This window comes from Anthonomus grandis, chromosome 9, assembly GCF_022605725.1.
Source record: "Anthonomus grandis grandis chromosome 9, icAntGran1.3, whole genome shotgun sequence".
Classification (NCBI taxonomy): domain Eukaryota; kingdom Metazoa; phylum Arthropoda; class Insecta; order Coleoptera; family Curculionidae; genus Anthonomus; species Anthonomus grandis.
This window is the reverse complement of record NC_065554.1, coordinates 16,478,633-16,493,993: the sequence shown is the minus strand read 5'-3', so window position 1 is coordinate 16,493,993 and position 15,361 is coordinate 16,478,633. Positions and strand designations below refer to the sequence as shown.

General features: G+C 31.5%; 1 protein-coding gene across 1 annotated transcript in view; it reads right to left on the bottom strand.

Annotated features, from left to right (window-relative positions):
• The window catches only part of LOC126740707 (uncharacterized), a 114,925-nt gene that overhangs the window by 16,992 nt on the left and 82,572 nt on the right, over positions 1–15,361 (bottom strand). The window contains exons 28-35 of the mRNA XM_050446835.1: positions 13,285–13,409; positions 12,931–13,176; positions 10,375–10,824; positions 7,868–8,122; positions 5,009–5,193; positions 4,711–4,840; positions 4,564–4,650; positions 208–432 (exon numbers count right to left, since the gene is read on the bottom strand). Coding sequence (XP_050302792.1) covers positions 208–432; positions 4,564–4,650; positions 4,711–4,840; positions 5,009–5,193; positions 7,868–8,122; positions 10,375–10,824; positions 12,931–13,176; positions 13,285–13,409 — 1,703 coding nt within the window. The remainder of the gene's footprint in view (positions 1–207; positions 433–4,563; positions 4,651–4,710; positions 4,841–5,008; positions 5,194–7,867; positions 8,123–10,374; positions 10,825–12,930; positions 13,177–13,284; positions 13,410–15,361) is intronic.

Sequence of the window (15,361 nt, the reverse complement as noted above, 5' to 3'; positions counted from 1 at the left end):
AAGTTCAATTATCAAAAAATATCAAATTCTAAAAGCTTCTTAAAGTACGATTCTTAGAAAAATATTACTTTCTTATGCATTTACGTATATGACAAATTCTTATTGAAAAAAAAATAATATAAGCAAAATAAGGACTGGTCTTTTTCCAAAGTTTTCATCCAAACATTTATTTTTAATTAGTGCTATCCAAATAAAAACTACACTTACCGATTTTTCCGCATGCTGTTTCTCATTTATCTTTTTCAACTGATCGTTAAGGTCGTTTAGATCCTTTATTTTGGAGTCTAGGTTGGTAGAGTGTATAGTAGCAGGTACACTCTGTGATCCCGTGGGAGCTGCGTACGACTGGTGCTGATCTAATTCTAAAACTGGCGAAAGGATTTCGGAAGTAGCTGCTCCGCTACCTGAACCACTAGTGGACTCTACGCGAAGCTTAAATAAGAAAAAAAAAATTATACACATAAATTTTTTATATTTCAATAAATCCAATATTTGAAAGTTTAAATATTTTAGTTAAAAACTTTACCAGATGTGGTATTTCATGGGTAACTGGTCAAGTGCTAAACAAAACTATTTGTGCCTTGCCAACGTATCGAATCTTTAATTCATCTTCAGGGCATCTACACTAGATATAAAGGGCGTTTTAAATCTATTTTGTCGCTTTTCACAAAGTATTAATTCAAAAATATATTATATTCACGTAAAAGATATACAGTCAAACCTCGATTTCTCATCAAGTTTTTTAAAATTATTAACTCAAATCAAATTCGTTGGCAATAGCATCAAGAATAAAAATTATTTGTAAATTTTACTTGATAATTCGAAAACTTACTTTTGAATAAAAATCAATGTGTTAACTTATACTGCCCTCCTTAGTTAAAACGTCCTAACTACAAAATTGTCTTTTTTTGGCTTATTACATTTTATTGACCTATCAAATGGTATCTGCCTCCTTGGCTAAATTAGAAAGTCCTAACTATATTTTTTATGCCTTAAATTCACCTAAATATATTGTTCTATGTGCAAAAAATCCCAAATTAAAATGTCCTATTTATCTTTTTCGAAGTTAAAATGTCCTAAGTAGCTTTCCGTTTGTAGAATATTCATTGATAAGACGAGAGAGACACACCTTGTGCATTCAGAAGTATAATATAAAGTTTAGCCTGTCAATGGCTACTCTTACCCTAGATTTTTGACTCTTAAATCTTTTTTATATTTAGGGGTTTCAGGTGTCTCTGGAAGACAAGAATCTAAAAGTTGTTCAAAACACGAGGCATAATGTCAAATTCTTTGGAACGCAATAACTAAAATTCGAAACCTTCAAACCGCTTGAAATTTCCAGGACTAAAAGTACAATGGAGGCTTGAGAACTATGGTTTTTGGAAAAAAACAATATATAGGGAGGGTTGTTTAGAGCCAACAAAAGTCAGGAGAAAAATTCTACCAGTCGTAAAAAAAGAGCCTAAATGAAAATATGGCTGAATTTAAAGTCCAGGTTTCAAACTCTATGAAATGCTTTCGAATATGCCAGTAGGGGCATATTCGAAAAGTGCTAAGCAAAGGGGTTGCGGGTCGAAATAAGAAAAATTTAATTTCACCTTTTTTAAATTTTGTTTATATATAACAGAGACTTATGTTACGATCTGGCTTGACGACTGTGCAGCTCGAAACAAAAATTGGGCTTTATTTTGTTTTTGTTTACATTGTAAACTCTATCGAAACTGAACTGCAGAATTTGGAAATAAAATACTTTCAATCTGGCCACACTTTTATGTCCGCGGACTCGTTCCATCACCAAGTAGAACAATTATTGAAAAGGTACGGTAAGGTGATCGATTTTAGTAATTTTAATTCATCTGTAGAAAAGGCAAACTCATCTCCATCAAGGTCCATGTAAAAGAGATGAACATACAAAACTTTTTTGAATGGAAAGATTGTTCATCCAAGTTTAAGCTTCAAAAAAATGTTTTCAAGCCTTACTTGCAGAATATGATACATTTGCACTTTAAAAGGGGAGAAAATGTGTTGTACCACAAAAATGCCTTTTCGGAAGAACCAAAACCTTCTTGCCGAACACAATGTCGAGGTGTAAAATTAAAAAGAAAACAAAATTTGATTTTTAAGTTACATCCTATTATTCCGGCTAACCGAATGATATTCTGGAGGAATTAGCCGTTTCCCAAAATAATGATACTGACAATAAAGAAAATGTAGATTTTCAGTAAGATTTCATTATTTACTTTCATACTTTTTTTAATGTTCTAATGTTTTATTAGTGAGTAATTTAGTTATAATGTTAATTTGAAATGTAACTCCTGTGTCTTTAATAAAAATCAGTCCAAATATTTATATATATTTATTATAATTACTTTACTAAGTTAAAAAGTCCTATCTAACTTTTTTTTCGAAAATTACACCAAATATTGAATCTAGTCCCTTATTAAACTTTACCCACAAATGTAAAAAGCAAATTCCTAAGCATATAAAAAGAATCAGGGAATTGCTTTAAAACATGAGGACTGCATATTAGTTTTCATAAAATCTCAATTTTCTCAGCTTTATCGATTTGAGAGGACGTTTTAACTAAGCACGTCAAGTTAGGAAGAGAACAATTGTGTTTCTCCTACATCCCTCTCTACTAGAGTTCGACGGTAGGAATCAGCACAGATCCCAAATTGGGACACGTGCCTTTTTACGTTGTGTGTTTAGTTATTTTCTTCGGTCTTTTGCCGATACCAATGCAAATAATAAAGGGATATTCTAAAAAAACGGAAAATATATTCCCATGACCAAAAAATTAATTTAATTATATCAAGAGCTGTGAGTTTGTGAGAAATGTTTAAGCGACTTACATTTGGTTACCCGGGTGAACAAGCACCGTCTAATCAAGAGATTTTTTTTTTTAAATTTACTCATTATCATTGGAGTTATATAAATATTAGTACGTTATTTATCAAATGTTAGGACCAAATTTTATGATCGCTTTGCGTATTGTGAAGGCCAACTGGGGAATATTTTCAAGCATTTAATAAGTTAAATAGGCAATTCAATGGCGCAACAAAAACTTGCCTTAATCACTTTTTTACAAAAAGGTAAAATGAGCACAACTTTAAAAATCCAGAATATGATGGCTGTAAAAGAACTGTTCACTCTGCCACTGTTTTAACATTTAAAAGAAAAATAGCACATGTGCAGACAAATAATAATGCATGTATACAAAATATCTTAACTATACCAATTTAAGGGATACTCTCGAAAATTAAACATTGCGCAGTATCCATGTCACAGTTTCTAAATTCGTTAATTTGTTGCAGCATAACATATCAAAAAATTAAACTTAACTTTAAACTAGTCCTACAGGAAATAAAATTTAAAAAAAATTATTTAGAAAAAATGTAAGAGATCCCAATAATGATAAATTAAAAACGACAAACATGATTATGCACACAAATTAATCATAGAAGGCCAAAATAAATTACAAGCCTTATGGAACTGTGTTAAATAAGGCTACCGAAAAGAGTAACATTAATAAAATAGAATCTTTAAACTTGGAAATTATTACTGATAAATTCGAGATTGCGAATAATTTTTTTGTCAAATTTGCGAAAAATCGACAAAAGAGATATTTCCACCTATCAATTTTAAAGAGGCCTAAAAAGAGTTTGTTTTATTTATGAGAGACATCAGAGCTTGAAGTAAAATATATTATTGTTAAGTCACTGAAATTTAAAAAATCCTCTGGTCTTGGCGAATCCCACTCGCTCGAGACGCTCAAGGAAGTTGAGTTAAGTTAAACCGTTATTTAAAAAGGGCCAAAAACAGAAATTGATAAGTATATCTTTATCATCAATTTCGAATATATCTATGGTTGATAATTTTTTTAAAAATTATCATGCAAGGCCTCATATATTTAAAAAAAAAACATCTTTTCGTTAAAGCAATATGATTTCAGAATTGGAAAACCTACCAAAAATGCGATTATTGACTAAACAACCAATATCTATCAAAGCTTAGATAAAAAATAATAATCTCTTTGTGTTGTTCGATCGAACAAAAAAGATTAACATTAACCCCATAAATATTCAGTTCATAATTAACTACTAAATCCCATTTAGCATTCCTATCAGCGAAGCGTAAGTAGAGGATATGGGAATCAGTGAAGCATTGTCGTTCTTTCCTTAACTTTGCAAGACTTTGCCTAGGACTTTCGGTGGCTGGTTAATGCATAGGTATTTTTTCAACCAAGAAAAAAAGTTGCCGAGGGTGTATCTTCTTATCCAATTTATTTTTTACATTATTTAATATTAGTTATTTGTAATTTAAATTTATTATTTAGATAAATATTATTTTAACTAATAGTTTATAAAATGCAAGATGATTTTAAACGCACTTTCTATCTATTACATAGCCATGAAGCTAATATTTTTGTTAATATTTACACTATTTGAGCTTACAAAAAACGTACGTCCATCATGGTTTTTTAAATCTTAAAAACCACTATCTATTTTAAATTGAAACCACTATCATATTAATTTTTATCTACTAATTTATATCGATACTCACCTTATTAAGGTTGGCTTCTATAGCTGGCCCACCTGAAACTTGGGGAAATTCTAAAGAAGTAACTAAACCATGAGGGCTAGATGGTGCCTAAACAAAAAAAAAAACAAACAAAATTATCAGTTCTAGAGTTTGAAATTTTACACTTACAGTTGTATTTGGCACGTACTGCCCAGGTGAAGGCCCGATATTCGATAATCTTTGTTGGAGATTCCTTTGAAAGTTGAAATCGTACATCTCCTGTTGCGGAGTTGACGCTTGGCTGTTCCTATTCGAACCGCTAAAACAATTTGTATATACAATTTTTTAACATGTACATAGTGTTTTATTAAAATAAGTTATTAATCGATTTTTCCCCAAACTGCTGAATTGATGAGAAACGGATTGAATGAGATATGGTACCTCGCCACCCTTAATCAAACAACTTGTATATAAAAATACTACTTACTTTTCCAATCCATGCTTAAGATCGTGAATCAATTTATTGGTGTACCCTTGCATGTCTTCTGACTGCTGATATCCAGCTCCTGTTACGATATTTTGCTGCGCAGGAACTTGTGTAACTGGCTGCACTGGCGCGGTAATGTTTTGTAAGGATCCAGAAGCGGCCAACGGTGGTGGTTGTGCATAAATCTAAATTAGTTAGAAAACCTTTAGAAACATGCAAAGCAAAACCAAAAAGTTTGGTAAAAATTATAGAAAACTCTTCGGTCTCTTCAATTTTATGGTAAAACTACAAATAGATGGGTTTTAATTTGTGAATATACCAAGGATAGTAAAAAAGGTATAATATACAGTCAAAAATAAAAGATTTTCTATTTTCGATTTACACATATTTTCAGCATTCCTCGTATTTAAAAATTATTTCAGTCGATTTCTTTAAAAAGAAAAATAGTTAAAAAGACAAGTTGTAAAGCAATTTCTATAGTACAAAACATTTTAGGGACTTTTTTTTAAGTTTCTATAAGTTTTGATTACTGAAGAATGTCTGTCAATAACCTGCGAAAGTAATGCGTCATTCGTTACCACTAATAGTCACATTAATTCGATAACATAAAAAGATATTAAATAAGTAATTCGGCGGATATGTTCGCAAACGTATATTATCAGTGCAAATGTGAAAATGAGCTCACCTAGCTCAGGAAGACGAAAAACGAAGCGCTGAAAAATGCATACATAGATTCAAATATTACATTTTTTTGATCAGATTGATTTGATTTTTTTGGGGACGAATACTCTTCCAGTTTCCTTCGTGAATTCGCCACTGGATTATTCAAGAAGTAAAAATTAAATATAGCAACAAACTAATGACAAGGATGGAACTTATAGTATAATTTATTTATTTATTTATTCTTAGCAGTACAGCCCAATAGTATAAACCATTTACAGAGCTATAGGTTACAATAATGTTTTAATAATTTTTAAGATATAGTAATAACATACATAAACCAATATATTCACCGCAACAACTATATTTCAATAATTTAAAGTAATAATCCCAAACTTATATAAAAAAAGGCAACCATAAATTATTAACCCTAAAAAACAATATATATACCTAATATACCTATATACCTAAATCTCAATGAGCGAGAATTGGTAATTCATCTCGGCTGACTCTACATTCAGCACTACAACACACCAAATCTAACAGCCTATCAGACTAATTTTACATATTGCTTTAACTCAAAAAATTACAAAAAATTAATTAACGTAGATGCTCTTTCTATCTTATTATCTGGGGATGTTGAAACATGATAGAATACCATGGACATGTGAACAAGATTTTAAGCACAATAAACCCATTTAGTAAAAACTTCGGTTTTGGAGAAAAGCTGTGACTATTGGTTTGTTATTTCAATGACTTTTAAGAGACAGACATTAAGTCATTTTAGGAAAGCATCTTCCTTATTAACCATTCTCTCTACTTCGAAAATGAACATCTTCAGGAGATGCACTTTGTTGAATGCTGTAGAATACTCGTATACATAAATACATAAAATCCTTAATTATTTTAAAGGCCATAGGGACAGGGTGACTAGTGAATTAGCGCATCTAGTTTTCAACCAATCTACATGTTAAGTTAATTTTAAGGTAATGAAAATAAAAAAAAGTGTTCAATTCATACAAAACACACTAGTAATCGGAACGGGAGTTGAACTTGACGTTTTGCAAATGAAAATATAAAGTAAAGTAAAATTTTATTGATAAATAAAATAAAACTTCGACTATAGTAATTTATAAAGGAAAGGTCACATTTTTTTTGATTTCCCTACAACTTCTTCATATTGAATTGATAAAGATTTTACCATCAAATGAAATCTGCTGCCATTCATCTGGTAACATTTCTTAACGTAATCTTTCCTTTCCCGTTCAAGCAATTACTTTTTTTATACTATATAAAACGGGTGTATAAGAAATGTATAGTAAATGAAACACCAAAAGATAACGGAGATATACATAACAAGAAAATAAATAAGTTAGGTTTGACACCTTTTATATTAAAAATAGAGCATCCGAATAAGAAGTCATAATGAATATATGGTTGACCAACAAACTTGTAACATTCTATGTAACAAATGACTAATATCAAACATTAAGGATACATTTGACAAATAAAAATCTGGTTTGTGCGTCTCAAGCAATTATTTTATATAAAACAGACTTTGCGCCTTGCTTTTGGCCTGTTTTTGAAGGTGGTAGACAATGGTACAGTAAAAACATCTTGTCGGACTTGCATTGTCTTATTTATTTAATGTAACACGACGTGCTTTTGGCCCTTGGGCGATCTGCAGTGTCCACTAAAAAGTATGTAAGATTTGCAAAAAATTATCACTTGTACAGGTATATTCATCTAGCATAGCAGCCAGAATGAATCCAAATAAAATTTAGTTCTTAATTAGGCTATTTAAAAATTTTACTTCATATTATTTTTAAGATGCTGCTTTAACTGTTCAGACGGTGTTCTGTGGGCTAAAAGCCCTAAAAGTATTAAAATTAAATTTTTAGGTTTTGTTAGATATGGGACTAAATAAAACTCCAAGCCTTTAAAATTTTTCTTTATGCCAACATACCGGCCTATATTAGGCCTTCTGCAGGGCGACAGAAATAAGTTAAGGCCTTTCGTTGTAAATCATGTAACGGAACATTGATACTATTTTTAAAATGTCTTCTAAGGGTATGACTGACTTTTAAGATGTCTATTACGGGTGGAGTTTTATTTGAATCCATATCCAACTAAACCTAAAAAACTAAAAACAATTAACCGGATCAATAAAATAACATATTCAATATTCAAATTCTTTACCTGTTGTTGCTGATAAACCACTTCGTTAGGTTGATTTGTTGGCACCATATTTGGCATCATCATTTGTTGCTGTTGTTGCTGCTGCGGCGACGTCACCGTTTGTAGCGGCTGCGTCTGTTGCTGAACGGGCCCTTGTTGCTGCACCACAGGTGTCGCTTGATACGTCATATGAGTGACCGGTGCAGTAGCGGGCTGACATACCGGTGGCGGATGACTGACCACATTTCCTGTCAGCGCTATGTTGGATGGCAATTGCTATAAAATAAATTAAATATCCCAATAATCGGTGGATGAGAAGTGGTGGGTACAGGATAGTAAGGGAAAATAGACTTGTTTTAAATGATTGTGGACGTCTCGATTTTGCTTTGCCTTTTTGTAATCAAACTGTACAATTTATCCAAAAATAGTAATACAGAAATTAAATAAGAACATGTGTTTAATAAATTGTAATTTTGTTCTTATAGTTCTTGTTTGTTTGATAGAATTAATAATGACTAACCTTCAAACAATTTATTAAGTAATATCGTTTTTTGGTTCTTAATGTTAAGAGGTTATTGTATTGAATTTCCTATTGATAATTTTTATATTTACTTCTTGATATTTTTCATTGTCTATATCTACAGGAGCTGAAACCAGACGAATGAAAAACAAATCTTTTAAAATTAGGGTAGCTTTTCTCTATTATCTTTAAGATTGGTAAAAAAATATGCGTTTCAAACCACCAAGTAGACTTAACAAAAAAATTAAACACCCTATATATTTTCGACCAAAAAGAAAGATGTTTTTATTCCGATTTTAAAAATATATTTATACATTTACAAGCCGTTTTTGAATGAGTTTTAGATATAAGACAACATTTTTAAAAAGCTGCTAGTATTTTCTATAATACTTACTTTTTACTTACTAATAGTCTTGGATTTGAATTTATTAAAGTATGAAAATTGCAGATGTCATTTTTAACGTACATATAATAGGGCCGGCTAATAGCCCTGATTTAAACTCTCTAGATATTAGATTTGCTTTAAAATTTGTCGTATTAAGAAATATAATTAAAGATAAAAAAAAAACATATTTCTCATAAGAGATCATCCAGACTCTACTTCGAATGCGTTCTTTAGGAAAACTGTTCTGTGGACATACGACTCCAAATTTTCGACAGAGGGTATAGAGGATATCAACTTCCACAACTTCCAAATCCGCACTGAGAAAACCAGAATTAATTTCAGAGCAAATTTTCCGTCACCGTGTGGGCCGGAGTCATAGGCAGAACTATTGGGCCACATTATCTACCAGAGCATTTAGATGGAGCTAACTATTTACAGTTCCTGCAAAATGATATCTCCAATCATCTAGTGGAAGCTAGTCTATTAAAACGAGAAAGGCCAATAATCTTCCAACAAGATAGTTGTCCAGCGCATTGGACTTTGGCTGTCTGTCAGGATTTAGTTGGACGACTGTTTTCTAGAGGGTTGGATCGGCAGAGGTGGAACCTTTCCTTGGCCCCCTCGATCGCCTGATTCAACTCCTCTGGATTTTTTGGCTGCGAGGGGGCAAAGGAGTTTGTACACAACAGAGATAAGAACGAGGGAAGATTTGGCTAGCAAAATCAATCAGGCATTTCACAAAATTAAAGAAGAGGTTAACCATAACCGAAATAAGAAATAGGACCCGTGGCAATAAGACTCGAAATTACCTCACAACAGAGGGTGTAATTCTGAAAATTAGCCAGACATCGGCATAAATATTAACTTAAAATAAAGGGTAGTAGCTGGGCGTATTTTTAAAAAGATTCGAACGATGAAATAAATTTTATTCAAGCATCCAACAAAGTAATATATTTTAACTCTACAATTGTTTTTCTATTTTTTTCTCAGGTAACAGAATCTTGGAATTCATAGTATTTGATTAAATAGACATTAGACAAAATCAAAATGAAAATTGAAACGTAGATATTAATTGTATTTTGTATTATCGATTAAGCGTGAAATTTAGGTATTTATTGAAAAAAATACGTAGGTTGCACTAAAAAATGTAAAAACAGATTTCGACCCATACATGTTTGGCTTAAAATATTCGTAATTAGGCCAGCTATCATCCCCTTAAAGGATTTCGCCTACCTTCCGGACACCGCGTAGTTATAGACAGACAAGCGAGCATCCTGCAGCGAACTGTTTGTAAATCAAAAACTTTTAACACTGGCATCACTTTTTATCATGGACACTGCCTGTATAATATGCATATAAAAACAGGATAAAATATTTGACGTACATTTAAAATACGGAAGAACTTTAAGTAACCGTGTCATGCTTCCAAGATCATTTTCAGCATAGGTCTGTCATTAATTATGATAGCAAAAAAACCTTACAATCCTTTTCCAATCCACGTTACCCAAACGGACTCCAATTTCATTAAAATTCATTTCATTTCATTTATTTCATTTCAAGTCATTTAAAAAATACGCTTTAATTATGATCATAAAAAAGAAATAATTTTAATTTTATTATTACCTGATGTCCAGCCGTCGGATACTGTCCACCGATCCCGCCCATAGATACGTATCCAGGCTGTCCCGTAACAGCTGGAATAGGCTGCGTATGCACGGTCGCAGCAGCAACCATGGAGTCTGCAGCAGAAGTGACCACGTGACTGCTCGGCACTACACATTGCGATGTCACCACTCCACTGTTTATATGTGGCTGAGGAGCAACAACCGTTGGTTGACCCACTACGCTTTGTTGAATGGTATGTTGCGGTTGACCGTATATCGCAGTATTTCCCTGTTGTTGGGAAGCAGTTTGAATTGGTGGCTGTTGAGGAGCAGATTGGATCGGCGCAGCCTGAGAAAATTGGGGTTGCTGTTGTACAGTTTGGATCGGTGGGGTCACATATTGGGGTTGAGCGTTGTTTGGTAGCGGACCGTTTGTCATGGTAGGTAGGGCTTGTGTTGGAATGGAAACCTGGAATTATACAATTTTTATAATTTTTTTTTTTGGCAGCAGAGGAAAAATCTTTTAGGTCATACAGTATTGACCATATACAGAGATCCCGATTTGAGTGGTACCACCAAAAAGGTTACATTTACAAAGGTAAAATGTAAAAAGTGCCTAAAATTTACTTAATTGTTAATTAGACAATTATGAATTAAAGTATTAATTCATGCAACCCAAGTTTTTTAGACATCGATAATAATTTTAATTTAACAATCGGACGTAAATTGCTATTTTATATTTAAAAATTAAATTTTTATTCCCTTTAAAATGATATACGACTCTAGTATTTCTACAAATATCTGGTACAAAAAAGAACCAATTATCAGAGCTTTTTCTGAGCATCTGTGTTTTGTTGCGCATTTGAAAAAGCACTTTCACTTCTTTATTGGAGCGGAAATTTAAATTTGTTTTCAATTTGAAACCACTAATTCATATAAAATATTTTTTTAGATTATTAAATAAATTCAGTGTTTAGTGTTTGAAAAGGTTTTTTGACTAAAGAAAGATAACAAATTTATATAATAACATAACTTAAAATGTACACTATGTATAATTGGACAACATTTATATTTTTTACAATATCTTTTGTGGTATTTTATTTTTATAGGGGTAATGAATATTGTTCTACTAAATTGATTGTTAATTTTATTTAAGTAATGATTTTATGTAGGCAAAACTATATGAACAAACAACGCATTCCTATTTAAGATCTCAACGAATACATGATAAATAGACTAAGCGATTCCAGAAATTTGTGGGTAAATATGATATTCGTCAAGGTTTTGAGAGATTTTCTACTGGATTTGGTGGGGAGATCGCAACTGAGATAAAATTACATTATTAACTTTAAAGAATTTTTTGGGTCGTTATCTTATTGAAACATGTAACTTAAAGGCCAAGTCTCTTCAAAATATGGTAACATATCCTTACATATTCCCATACTTATATTTAGCCCTAATGCCAAATATTCTATATAAAGCACCAAACAAAATGCCAAAATGCCGGAACATTTCAAAAAAATTTCCCGTATCTTAAAAACTAAAAAAACTATTAAAATTTCGATAGCAGCATCTTTAGTTTTAGGCAAAAGTAGCATTGTCGCGAAAACCGCATCTTGTTAACGTTAAAAATAACGGAGATATATATAGGGAGATATATAGGGGATATACGGAGATATATAGATATATATTTCCCATTTTGGGTGGACACCCTGTACATATTAGTTAAGAGCCTATAGTTGATTCTGCAGGAGTATTAATTTCAAATGGCTTTTAAAACTATTTAATGTAAAATATTTTATTCTATTTGGAAGGTCATTCCAGATCTCAGTATTTATAAGATTTTTGAAAATTTATCGTACGATAAAGAGGAACTCTATATAAATTAAGTTTTCAGGACCAGTGTGTAGTAGCGAAATTAAACAGTCATGCAGATATTCTGGTTTTCCAGTTTTAATTATCTTATAGACAAAGCAGTATAATATATGAAGCTTTCTTCAATTCGCCATGATTAAAATTTTGTTAATATTTAGATGTGGAGTTATATGATGTCTATTAGGGATGTTAAAAGAGAATTCCATGCATGTTGTAATTTCTATTTTTTTTAAAATAAAAAACTTGTTATAGAATCGAAGTATACTATATCTCCGAAATCAAATCATAATAAAATTAGGCTATCACAAAGAAAGGATTTTAGTTTTGAAGGTAGAGAGTTTTTTAGGTGATTTAGGTCATTTTTTAAGCGCTAGTGCGCTGCTTTTAATCTATTGTTGATATGTGTTTCACAAGTGTGTTGTTACGTCGATAATTATGCTCATGTCTTTTTGCTTCTGATTCAAAAGGACTGGGTTCGTGGTTTTAAGATAATTCACATATTATTTTGCAGGTGCTCTCTATTCTATTTTAATCTCAATTTATTACAGTTAGTACACATTAAGTTACAGTTAGTCAGATCTTCACATTTAATTAACGCATAACTAAAAGACAACTATGCATCTTTGCTAGATAAAACAAAAATAAACGAATTAAATTACACTTTTACATCACCCAAACAAATTATCAAAAAGTCACTCACCTGTGGCTGCTGTAACACAGGAGGCGTTTGACCTGGTTGGGCTGGCACAGAGGTAGTTATCGTGGCAGGGACTAACGGTGGCGCAGATTGTTGTAAAGGCTGTTGTGAAGGAATCGTGGGTAGAGTTGGCATCGGAGTCGGAATGAATTGTGGTTGCTGTTGAGGTGCCCCAGTTGCGGGAGTCTGTGGCGGAGGTACGTATCCCGACTGGGGCTGGGCGGTAGAAGATGGTTTCGTTACGGGAACCTTATAAATAGAAAATTATTATTGATTTCGTACTTTAAATTACAATTATTTTATGGTATGATCGAACGTTTTGGATTATTTTGGGAGTATGAAGGAAATGTAACTAACCTCCACATTACTCCCTACTTTCTTGGCGTCTTCTTCCTTCTTTGGATGACTGCTATTCTTTAGGTTGTCTAAGCTTATTTTAAGTTGCTCGATGGTATTGATTAGTTCGGGTCCGCAAACTTGACCTTAGGTAGAAAAAAAGTTTTTATACATTTCACTTTATTTGAGTTACTTCCATTTAAAACCAAGATTTATTTACAGAATAAAATAATTGAATCACTTATGTGAGAAACCAGATAAATCCCATAAATATAGTTCCGAGGAAAAAAACTGCTCAGCTATTTTTATTTGAATTTTTTTAAGGTTTAGGTATTCAATGGATCTTAGAATGAAGTAATTAAACATCTTTTTACAAAGTTGCGATTCAATTAAATGGTAAAGTTAACAAAAAGCTAAATTTAAAAAATAATGATTTTAAAAATATGATTATTTTCACAACAAAGTACAAACTTTTAATAAACATTTGGAACAACAATATTATAGCACCAAGTCACATCTTCAGTTCGACACAAAAAAGTTCTTCATAAAAACTTTTTATTAGATAAGTGGCTTTTAAATTATCTGATATTAACCCGTTTATTCTTAATATGTATTTTGATATTAGGATAGGGTGGTTCTGTACAAAGGCCACTGAGCCCACTTTTTATAGGCTTTTCGTTTTATAATATCTGGGTCATCAAGGCTTTAATATAACGTAGACAGATGATAGATCTGTCATCTGTATATTTTTAATTCTTTCATACTACCATATTAGACTTTTAATACCTTTTTTAAAAGTAAACATAATAGTCAATGCAGGTTAATGCACCGGTAAGTGCATGGATTTGTATAGTTTGTAAAGCAAATGATGCGCCTACCTATATAGAAATGATTTATCGCAATATATCAAACGGTGGCTTTAATTGTTTCTCAAATAAGTGATTCAATTAAAAATTTAAGTAATTACACGGGCAAAACGTTAAAAATGAAACTAAACACCAGCATCAATTTTAATCCTTATAGAGATCTGATGATAAATTGAATATAATTCGAAACGTAAGCCAGAAATTTTGATTCGCCTACACCCATCCCTATACTTAACCTCCAAAAATGTAATTTTCTAAATTAATTTAGACGAATGAGTCGAATTATTTGATTTTGCAAATTTTAGTGTAACAAGGCGACAATTTTTTTAATCATTTTTAATTATTAAGAATTGCATTTTTTAAGGAATAATTTAATATAGCAAATTACATTTCAAACAGAATTTGCCTTAACACAGTTTTGAAGTTCTTTTGTTTAGCAATGTTTCAGCTTTTTGGTATTATCTAAGATGTTTGAAATATGACGAAAAAACTTTGTTTTTTAAATATAAGAAAGATCATTCACGTACTACTATTATACAACTCAGTAAACAGCAATAATTTTATAGCAATTTCCAATAAGTATGAATTCAAAGTCGACTTAAAGTCAAGGATTTAAAACGTTCTCTTTTTAAGACTTAAAACTCTGTACTAATCTCCACCAGCATAAATATCAGCAGTCATCTGACAGAACTTGCGATATCAGGTATATCAGGGTATAGAAATGCATATATGACACTGAATTTAAGTGCCTTTGATTTTACAATTGAGAGATCCCCATCTATTTATTATAACTTGAATGCTTATTTAAAAATCAGATTAAAGATGTAGTAGTTAGTATTTCTAAGTTAATTTTTCACTTAAACACAGAAACAGAACGCTATTGATTCTCATTAGTAAATGGTTTTACGTGTTTATCAACAAGGATAGCGATGAAGATTAGACTAATTTAAAAAATCATAATATTGTATTTATAATTATCAAAGCTAGAAGATATCAATCATGGTGGGTAAAATTAAACCTCCTTTACTGCAATCAGTGTTTTCCATCTTCAAAAACACCGAAAAGCCAAAAAATCGCAAGCAATAAAAAGAATTACAGCCTAAAATTTGTGAAAGGGACAGGAATAACAATACATCACTTGCTATTATGGTGGAATATACGTTATGCTTAAACAACTAACTAAACAAAAATATGTGTTTCTGAGAATTGGTTTTGAAAGACGATATGAAAGA